At 42.1% G+C, this 10,641-nt stretch overlaps 1 protein-coding gene across 1 annotated transcript; it reads left to right on the forward strand.

Annotated features, from left to right (window-relative positions):
- Nucleotides 1-892: 892 nt before the first annotated feature.
- On the forward strand, nucleotides 893-8,371 carry slc25a25a (solute carrier family 25 member 25a). Its single transcript, XM_078251462.1, has 10 exons — nucleotides 893-1,163; nucleotides 2,808-2,934; nucleotides 3,054-3,141; nucleotides 3,239-3,350; nucleotides 4,561-4,719; nucleotides 5,490-5,642; nucleotides 5,739-5,846; nucleotides 5,982-6,149; nucleotides 6,529-6,679; nucleotides 6,970-8,371. The coding sequence occupies exons 1-10, from the start codon at nucleotides 1,002-1,004 to the stop codon at nucleotides 7,152-7,154; spliced, it is 1,413 nt and encodes a 470-aa protein (XP_078107588.1). The 5' UTR covers nucleotides 893-1,001; the 3' UTR covers nucleotides 7,155-8,371.
- Nucleotides 8,372-10,641: the final 2,270 nt, after the last annotated feature.

Here is a 10,641-nt window from a genome sequence, read left to right on the forward strand (position 1 = left end):
GAAGTCACAGAATGTAGCTGTGTGTGTGTGTGTGTGTGTGTGTGTGTGTGTGTGTGTGTGTGTGTGTGTGTGTGTGTGTGTGTGTGTGCATGTGTGAGGTTCTGCAGTAGCACTTGGCGTTCCTTCAGCACCTTTTGGCGCTCATCCTTGTTGTCGCAGTTTATTTCAGCCTTCATCCCTCCCTCGAGCCTTTAACAGAGAGGTCAGGCCTAAATGTAACCACTTCACACTCAGTGGGCAAATAAATTATGTAACATTATTATCTGTGGTAACATCAACAAGGAAACTGGTCGCAGAGACAGATCAGGACTATTTTAGCTTTCCAAAAGCTTCTGTTTAATTTGTTTAAATTTAAATTTAAATTTTCTGGCTCTATTTAAGGTTTAAAACCTAATTTTTCATGAAAAAAAATAATTTATTAATTAATAAATATAACATATAAGCCTATAATATTTATATTTAATTTTTATCAATAGTTTTAGGAGTCCATGGCCCCTAATGTCCACTTCTGTCCATAGACTGTTAATAATTAATTAATAATTAATTTTAAAGTCAATCCTTCTGCCACGGTTTGAATTAAACAAAAAACAGGATTGGTCAATCATTCACATAGCTGGCTAAAAGGGGTAACAGGATTGGCTAGCCATTCTCCGTTGCTTTACGCAAGATGAAGGCGGGATCGAGCCGAGCCCATCAATGGGAGGCCTCTGCGATTGGTCAGTAGTAAAATGACGTTAGGATGCCGGCGGCAGAGCCAAATGTCTTTCTCTATCACTCTGGCCGGCGGGACATGGGCGGGACCAGAGTGATGTCTCTATGGCTCTGGGCGGGACCATAGATATAGAACCGGGAATGGGCGTGGCCTTCATGACGGGTTCATTCTTTACAAGCCGGCGTTTCCATACCGGCGTTTCAGTCTTCTCTTACCCCGTGGAGTAGAGACATCGCTGGGGCTATTTATTTATTTATTGTAGTCTATTTTAAATTTTCCGAAGCCAAACATGCTCGGCCTGTGCCTTTACGTCCCCGTGTCCAACTCAGACCCGGTTGAAGTGGAATATTTTGAATCTAACGGATTGCCGTCCGAACTGAAGTCTCTCTTTAACCAACTGAGCGTGTTCCTACCGTCCCAGGAGTTTTCAACCTACCAAAGGTGGCGAAAGGTGAGGGGGCCAAACGCTTAACTACTTATCGCTTTATATGTCAACAATTGCAATTCCCTGCTTCTTTAAATCTCCTTACTTTGACCGTCACTAAATCCTTTCTTTCCGGGCGCCGGAAATATTAACATGGGGTAGTGAAAGACCTTACGACTAGGCCGCAAAGCTAGCCGGCTTCCAGAAAAGTCGCTGCTGAATTGAACCTAGCGCGGGCTACAGACCTTAATTCAATCAGGGAATATCCACCCTAAAACCGAATGTATGCTATGCTATGCTATTGCTGGTGAATTTGAAAAGTACGTGAAGTCATTATATGCTGCCATATTATGCAACTGTAACGTTATGCTCAAATGAGTCTGATTTCATGTCAATCAATTTCTGTACTTAAAAGCTTCGAGTTTGTAAAAAGTGAGAATTCCAAGTCCTTTTTAGTTATAAAGCAGGTCGAAGTGCATTCTATATACTGGGAAACCCTCAATCCACAGAGAAATGCACACAGCTTTAACTTACTTATTACTTACACATGCAATTCCAACTGTTGAACTGATCTTGAGTTTTGTGCTAAAAGGTTGCACTGCGCTGTGATTCATGCTCCTTCCTCCTGGCGCTGACCGGTCAGAAGTTAAGGCGTTGACATTTTTCTTCGTGACCTGATTGCATGTGCAAAAAAAAAAAAAAAAACTTAAACATGAGCTACTTTGATATGACAATTTAATTTAGCATCTTGTGCCTCCAGCAAAGTCAACTGCCACTTTCCACCATACTTTTTCTCTGGTATTTCAGACCTTTAGGAAAAGGGCAGTATAAGCATATAAACACTAACCAAACCTTGTCACTTAGTACAGGAATAGCAAAATAATTCAGATTTGACATACAATAACTCCTTTTGCCGTACTGGAAGTCACATTGATGAACTTGTGCAGGTAGTTTAATGTGAGCTGCAGGGGAGAGCAGAATGTCCTGCAAGAGTATCATTACAGTGTGACAGCCATGTGCCTGCCCTGTGGGCAGCGGGGTCAGGTTTGAACTGTCAGTAGGCTGGAGGACTGCCTGTGTCCTGTCCTCGTCTTGTTTTAGCTCAGGAGGTGTGAGCTTAGACTGGATTAAAGCTGTTGGCTGGTCAGCCTGCAGCTCAGGTCACAGATGAGACTAGAGTTTGACTAGCCCTCCCTTCCTGGTCTGGGAGTAACTGACGTCATCCCAGTAATTTAAGAACACCAAGAGCATTTCGGCTTAGCAAATGGGGTCATAATGCTGTCCGGTGGGGTCATAAAACACAAGCAAGGACACGGTTTAAACCTCCAGTCACATTCAGCCAGAATTGCAGGATTGACAGTCAGACAGGATGTCAGAGTGCATTCAGAACTAGCTGTACCCATTCCATAAGTGAAAGTGAATTATTTAAATGTTTGTGCAAATGACTCTCTGCATACCACTGCAACATGTCACCTGCGTCTGTGGTTTCTCCCTGACGCTTTGTGTGGAATGCTTGCTCTTGGGGGGGGAATTACTAGAATTGTTGGGACTTTATAAATTATAGAGTGTGGTCTAGACCTACTCTCTGTAAAGTGTCTTTTTTTTTTTTTTTTTTTTCTTACTCAAAATGAAGTACCATGTCTCATTGCCTGTATATTTCCCCCCGTGCAGAAAACCTTAAAAAGGGAAGAAAGTAATGCAGATGGACAGCTGGACTTTGAGGAGTTTGTTCACTATCTGCAGGACTATGAGAGAGACCTGAAGCTTGTGGTGAAAAGTCTCAACAAGAAGAATGCAGGTATGAGGCTGTTACCCAGACGTTGCATATGAAGCTTGGTTTCATCTTTCACGTTGTCAGTAGCTCACCTACAGTGTGAGACAACTTTTTCTTACACCCTTCTTTGTTTCCTTTTTAAGGCCACGTTGATCCTAAGGAGTTCATGCAGTCTCTTAAGGACCTTGGTGTGCATATTTCCACGCAGCATGCGGAGAAAGCCCTTAAGAGGTAATTTCATTTGTCCATTTCATCCACTGCAATCCTGGATTGATGGATTGAGGCGCTCAATGTCTTACTTTTGTTTTTATCCATCTCTTTTTAAAAGCATGGATAAGAATGGAATGATAACCATCAGCAGCGAAGACTGGAGCAACTTCCCCTTGGTGGAGAAGACGGAGAACATTCCTGAGATCATCCTCTACTGGAAACACTCCACGGTTAGTTCAACAGTCTGCACTGAAACCACAAGTCTCTGCCCAAAAGGGAACTTGTGTAGAGACAGCTGAGCTGTAACAATTCACTACCAGAACTTTCACAGGGAAGTTGAATTATTAGTTTGTCTTCATTTTGGGGGGAAAAAAAGGGTGGATAGATATCTATCTATCTCTCAGAAGTTGGTGTTGCATAAATCTTCTGATGTCCTATTTTCACCCAGCCTTAGATCTGATAACTGTATCGGGGCATTCGATAATGGTTTCCCTCAAGCTGGAACTAATCAAAGTGCATAGGGTGTTTCACAGTCCTCCTGTCTGGGAAAGAGCAAATTCCCTGAAGGGCTCAATGTTGTGCGTCAGCAATTAAGCCCCTATTAAGCTATGAACGCAATTTGGTCCCCTTCTGGGAGGATTATGTCGGAAGGATTTATCCATTCGTCTAGCTCTTATGTAAAAGAGAGCAACAGTCAGTCAGCAATGATGTAGCAATGCTGCGAGGTAGGTGTGATCTGGGGTGTTATGTCATGGCTGTTCCATCTAATGAGGGGACACTGACGAGGCTAAGAATAGATCTGGAGATATCCCTCCTGGGAGGCCAAGCATTGGTCAAATTTGAGACTCCTGTTAAAAGGGGACCAGAGATCCAATGCTGCAGATTTAGACCGATCAAGTTGTAACCTAACCTAGATAGATTTTTGTGTCCTTATGGACTTTGCCCTGTACCTTACTGGAGCCTCATTAACATTATGGCTCAGATTTCAAAGCAGTACAGCGTGTCCATGCTTATCCACTGAGATCGGTTGAATCATGACCTCCACCTGCTGGGGTGTCTGTAAAAACAAATCTGGTGCAAAATGGCAGCCACAGTGGTTAGTTACTGTGGCATGGGAATGTGACGCATGTGCTGCCCAAAAGAAAACTGTTCGGAACAGTACTCGTGCAGAGCGGCATGTTATTGGTGCCACCTGTGAAGATTTTTACTGTCTAACTGGATGTTTGGTTAAGAAGATGAACTCTAAATGACAGCTCTTGATGGTGAAGACAAACGAATAGCAAAAATAAATGGAAGTTCTACTAAAACATCTCATGACATTGAGCCCTTCTAGTCTGCTATCTTTTGGACAGGGCTGCCACAAATGTTCTTAAAGGGGAAACTAGTCTTATGGGCCATCATTCCAAGTACTAATTCCTCTTGTCTCTCTATTCTTGGCAGATATTCGATGTAGGGGAGAACCTTATGGTGCCTGATGAGTTCACTGTAGAGGAGAAGCAGACCGGGATGTTGTGGCGGCACTTGGTCGCCGGTGGAGGAGCTGGAGCTGTTTCAAGGACCTTCACCGCTCCCCTGGATCGACTCAAAGTCATGATGCAGGTAAGGCACTGGAATCAGGGAAAGGGTGGTGTTTCCAGGCCGTGAGAAAGTTTGGGAACATGGCAGCGGGTCGATGAAGTTGTGGAAACTCTTACCTTACAGTAGAGAATTATCATCTGCATGTGGGGTGATATGAACCAGTTTTCAGCCATTTTGCTTAGCCACCCAGGCATAATGTAAATCTTTCTAAAAACCTGGCGAATTTGTAAGATTTAGGCCCTAAAAATCTAGGTTCTCCCTGAGGCCAAAATTAAGCTCGTTGTCGTAACTGCAGGTGGCGCAATCCAGAAGAAACTAGATTACCTAAGGGCCAGAAACAAGCTAATGTTTAACAGACGGTGTGTAAGAGTGTTGGGGGGGGCCAGAGTCCAGGCACTGACGACTGTTAAAGCCAGGCCACTCCGCCGACCAATGACTGGGTCGTCTCACCCTCGACTGCGTAAACTTCACCGTCATAACTGGGATAAAGGTCTTATCTGCGCAGATTCCGATCTGTGTCAGTGGAACTGATATCGTCAGTTGTCAGGTGGAAAGTCGACTTTGAGCCTCTATCGATTAGGTTAGATTCCCCAGTGACTAATTAAACAAACCTTGTTGGCGTAGTTTGGGGTCAAAAGTCATGCCTGGGCCTACATGGCACCGTGCCCGATATACCCAAAAATTCATCTGGCATCTTAATAAAAATATGTCTTTCGCAAGCCATTTAAAACAAAGTCAGGTCTCCAAATAGTATGATGATTGTATCTAATTGACGACTTCTTCCTTCTCAGGTTTATGGATCTCGAACCAACAACATGTGCATCATGAGCGGGATGATGCAGATGATCAAAGAGGGTGGTGTGAAGTCGCTGTGGCGCGGAAACGGCGTGAACATCCTCAAAATTGCCCCCGAGTCGGCCCTCAAATTCATGGCGTATGAGCAGGTATGACAAGTGACGCTTGCTGTAACTCAAATGTGTAATTTATGACACTTGGTGTTCACATATTAATATATTTTCTTTCTCGATTGGCTTCTCTAGATTAAACAACTAATCTGCAGCGAAAAGGAGACCCTGAGCATCGTGGAGCGATTTGTTGCCGGGTCTCTGGCCGGAGTGATCGCCCAGAGCACAATCTACCCCATGGAGGTGATTATCAGTTTAATTACATCTGCTCTAAAAAATAAAAAAATAAAAATAAAAAAAAGCAGCAGCATCAGGAAATCTTTATTTAGGAACTGGCAACTAAACTCTTTACATTTTTCTTTATTGTATCTGTCCCAGGTCCTGAAAACCCGTCTTGCTCTGAGGAAGACCGGGCAGTACTCTGGTATCTTAAACTGTGCGCAGCAGATTTTCAGGAAAGAAGGACTTGCAGCGTTTTATAAAGGCTACGTCCCCAACATGTTGGGCATCATCCCCTATGCAGGCATCGACCTGGCAGTGTACGAGGTGAGCAGTGAGCAATAACGCTCGCTCACTCACTCATTCACTAAATCTCAGTGGGTTTATTTGTCTCGCATTCTTTAGCCTCTTAGCCTAGTTCATCTTCTTACTAATGAACTCAACACGTTCCCTTTTTATTATTGTGACACCACTTTTAATCAGAGCGAGAATTTCAATGTTTTCAGCTGCAAATTAACCACATTTACAGTTTTTCTTGTCTTTTTTAACTTCGCACAATAAAAAGTGTTACTGCGAATGTAAAACTGCACCAAACTGAGATACATAACAGCATCTGAATGAAATAACACTGCCACAAAAGCCATATACACAAGCGTAGGTTTAAAGAAGTTGCTCTTTTTCTCATCTCGTGGTTTCCCCTCCTCAGACGTTAAAGAACCGCTACCTGCAGCAGTACGGCACCAACGACACCAACCCGGGCGTGGTCGTCCTGCTGGCCTGCGGCACGGTGTCCAGCACCTGCGGTCAGCTCGCCAGTTATCCTCTGGCCCTGGTCCGCACCCGCATGCAAGCACAAGGTGAGGCCTCTGCTCCACAAATACTGCACCTTTTGTCAATTAAAGCATTTTTGAACCTCAAAGTATCTTGTTTGGCATTTGCTTAAGAAAACTAAAAACTTGGGCCAGAGCTGTAATGATTAATCAATTGACCAGTAAATCAACTGGCAAATACTTTATCGATTTATTGTCCCGAGAATTTTTGACATGGAAAAAGAGGGACAAACAAGGAAGCTCCTAATCTTCTTCAGTCACAGTAATATTTCTCCGATCATCTGAAGTGTAACCTGTTGTGTTTTTATCTTTTACAGCTGCAACAGGGGGCAACCAGCAGGTGACAATGTCTGGTCTCTTCAAGCAGATCTTGCAGACCGAGGGCCCGACAGGGCTCTACAGAGGCCTGGCCCCCAACTTCCTCAAAGTCATCCCCGCCGTCAGCATTAGCTACGTGGTATATGAGCACATGAAGACACAGCTGGGAGTGAAATCGCGCTGAAACTAGCCCTCTCATTGTCATGTTGTTGAATGTGACAAGTGGACTTTTGGCCCCGCTGGGGGGGTTTGTGGAACGATATCATTCTGTGAATGTCAGCTGACGAAAGATGAGAAAGGCCACTTGGAACGTTGGAAAGGCCAAGGTGGAGGATATGGACTCTGTGAGCTCAGGATGTCAAGATTGTGACTGCTGCTATTTAGTGTGTGTGTGTGTGTGTGTGTGTGAATACGTTTGTGTTTAAGAGCTGAAACAAAAAACATGAGGGATGTGGATGATTTGTTAATCGAGGACCAAATGGTTTTTGCTCTTCCTACCGTTTTGGTGCCTGAGCAAGCGTCGTGTTTTTTGTGTGACACTAAGCTTTGGTCGGTCAGTTCGATGCGTCACCAGCATTAGTGTTACACAACGCTACTGAAAACTACTCCTATTCAGAGCACCATTTACCTGGCAGATATAGCATTTATTAAGCTCTTTTTGAAAAGTTGTATTATTTAAGTTATGCCTGTAATAAGAAATGATTGTGTCCCTAAAATGAGAGGATTTTGCACATGTGAGTTTGATCTCTCTCCACCCCTGTCCAGATGAATGAATGATTGGATGACAAGATTTTGTGTGACCGACAATGGAGTATTTATTTCCATCTGTCCTTTTATTTATTGTTTTTATTCTCTAGGAGAGGGAGAGAGGACTTGCAATGCTGCATGCTTCCTGACTGCAGAGCCAAATGTGCGATTTGATAAGTGTTGAAATGCAGTGAGTGTGTTCATGGTGGGGAAACTAACACCAGGCAACGGCCTTAACATGTGGCTATGAAACACTAAATATAGTTGTCTGGTGAAATGTTTAAACAAGGTTGGAGTTTGTACTCAAGTCACTGTAGATGTTTGAGACTTAAACATAACTTTGTTCAGATTATGTGTGTAGATGGTTTTGCCTTTAAAGGTATAAATGTCTTAATGTTAACCTCAGGTTAAGGGCAGATGTTTAATTCACAGAAAAGCACACTGTTTTTTTTTATTTTATTTTTTTATTACATTTATACTTGGATAAACAAGGGCTTTGAAAAAGATGAGCGACATAATGCACTTTAATCAATGCTTGAAGGGCCTCTGAATGAATCTGAATTCGATCCAGGTATTAGGATTTAATTATTTTGTAAAGGAGTTTTAGTCTTGTTTTAATGGACCATTTTGATGCAAATAAAAATGCAAATTCTTGAGTGTCTCAAGTCTGTTCTTTATGTACAGAGTCGAGTAGAAATAAGAGCTGTGTGATTTGTCCAACGCTGCCACTATCTGCATGAATAGATAAAACTGCAGAGCTAAGAGACAAAATGTATTATGTTCTTACATATACAGTCATGTGAACGGATTAGGACACCCATGCTAAAGTTGACTAAAAAGAAGAATAAAAAAAAATCATCTTTTGGAAATTGATCTTAATGCCTTAATTAAAAAAAAAAAAAGAGGGAAAAATCCAATCTTTAAGGACACCAATTTTCTTTGTGAATGAATAATGTATCGTAAATAAATGTTCTTCCTTAAAATACAGGGGGCATAAGTAAAGTACACCCCTATGTTAAATTCCCATAGAGGCAGGCAGATTTTTATTTTTAAAGGCCAGTTATTTCATGGATCCAGGATACTATGCATCCTGATAAAGTTCCCTTGGCCTTTGGAATTAAAATAGCCCCCCCCCCACATCATCACATCCCCTTCACCATACCTAGAGATTGGCATGGGGTACTTTCCATAAAATCATCTCTCAATGCAAATCAAACCAGCTATTAGGCTAACTGAAATACAACCATCAAACCACCTTATGCCCCCTGTATTTTAAGGAAGAACATTTATTTATTCTCAAAGAAAATTGGTGTCCTTAAAGATTGGATTTTTCCTAATTTTTTTTAATTAAGGCATTAAGATCACTTTCCTAAAGATTTTTTTTTTATTCCTCTTTTTAGTCAACTTTAGCATGGGTGTACTAATTTGTTCACATGACTGTATAAATTTAGCACAAAAAGTAAGGAAATTTGTGTTTGGTAGATTATTTCTGTGGTAACAATGCTTTTTGGCAATAAATGTTACACCGTTGGAAAGCCTGTTTAGTTCCCTTTCAAATGGTGCCCTGCTGAGTATGTGGGTCAAATGGTGCCCCGCTGAGTATGTGGGTTGCGCCCATGAAGAATTTGCCAAATATTTTCTGCCATTGCCAAACGGGTTATTTTGCTGTTGCTATTGACACTTGTTTTGAGGCTTGTCATCATTGGAGGCAATCTCAATGCAGAGATATAGAGATGAGATTCTGCAACCAGTGGCAATCCCATTTCTTCACAGTCTGGGACCGAACTCTATCCTCCAAGATGACAACGCTCGCCCCCACAGGGCGGGGTTTATCAGAGACTACCTCCTGAATGTGGGAGTGGAGAGGATGGAATGGCCTGCCAGCAGTCCTGACCTCAACCCCATTGAACACTTGTGGGATCAGCTTGGGCGTGCTGTTCGTGCCAGAGTGACCAACACAACCACCACGACTTGCGACAAATGCTGGTCGAAGAATGGGATGCCATCCCACAGCAGTGTGTGACCAGGCTGGTGACCAGCATGAGGAGGAGGTGCCAGGCTGTTGTGGCTGTGTATGGTTCTTCCACATGCTACTGAGGCTCCTATTTGTGAAATAAATAAATTGTTAAATTGCCAGGATGTCTTGTTTCTTCAAACTTCAATCATCCAATCCACCAAACACCAAACGAGTCAATGGCAGAATAAGCTGTTTGGCATTGGCAGAGAAGATTTGGCAAATTTTTCATGGGCGCAACCCACATACTCAGCGCTGCTGCTCATCCCACAAATGCATGTTCTTTACAAATGGGGCACCATTTGAAAGGGAACTAAACAGGCTTTCCAATGGTATAAGATTTATTGCCAAAAAGCATAGTTACAGAGAAATAATCTACCAAACACAAATTTCCTTACTTTTTGTGCTAAGTTTACATACATATGTATATTATATGTAGAATGAATGCAGAAAACAGCAGATACTTAAACAGGATGGGATTTGTAAACAGTGTTATATAACAGTTGACTCGGATTAACAGTGGTGGAATGTAACTGAGTACATTTACTCAAGTACCTACCGGTAAGTACAATTTAGAGGTACTTTTTCTTGAAGTATTTCCAATTTTAACTACTTTACACTTTTACTTCACTCAGAGGCAAATATTGTACTTTTTACTTAACTACATTTATTTGATAACATTAGTTAATTTGCAGATTCACATTAAAATAAACAATATACAAGCTACCCAGCAGTATATAAAATAATTAAAATTAGCTTTACCTTTACCAGCTGCAACATTATAATACAAGAAATACACACACACAGGTATAATATAACTGGTTGTTGTATAACATTAGGATTACTATTGATTAAAACTCATTTGACTTTTTCGCGGAGGTTTCAGTTCGCCAGTTTGTCCTTCGCAACT

The sequence above is a fragment of the Sander vitreus genome, chromosome 5, assembly GCF_031162955.1.
Source record: "Sander vitreus isolate 19-12246 chromosome 5, sanVit1, whole genome shotgun sequence".
Lineage (NCBI taxonomy): Eukaryota > Metazoa > Chordata > Actinopteri > Perciformes > Percidae > Sander > Sander vitreus.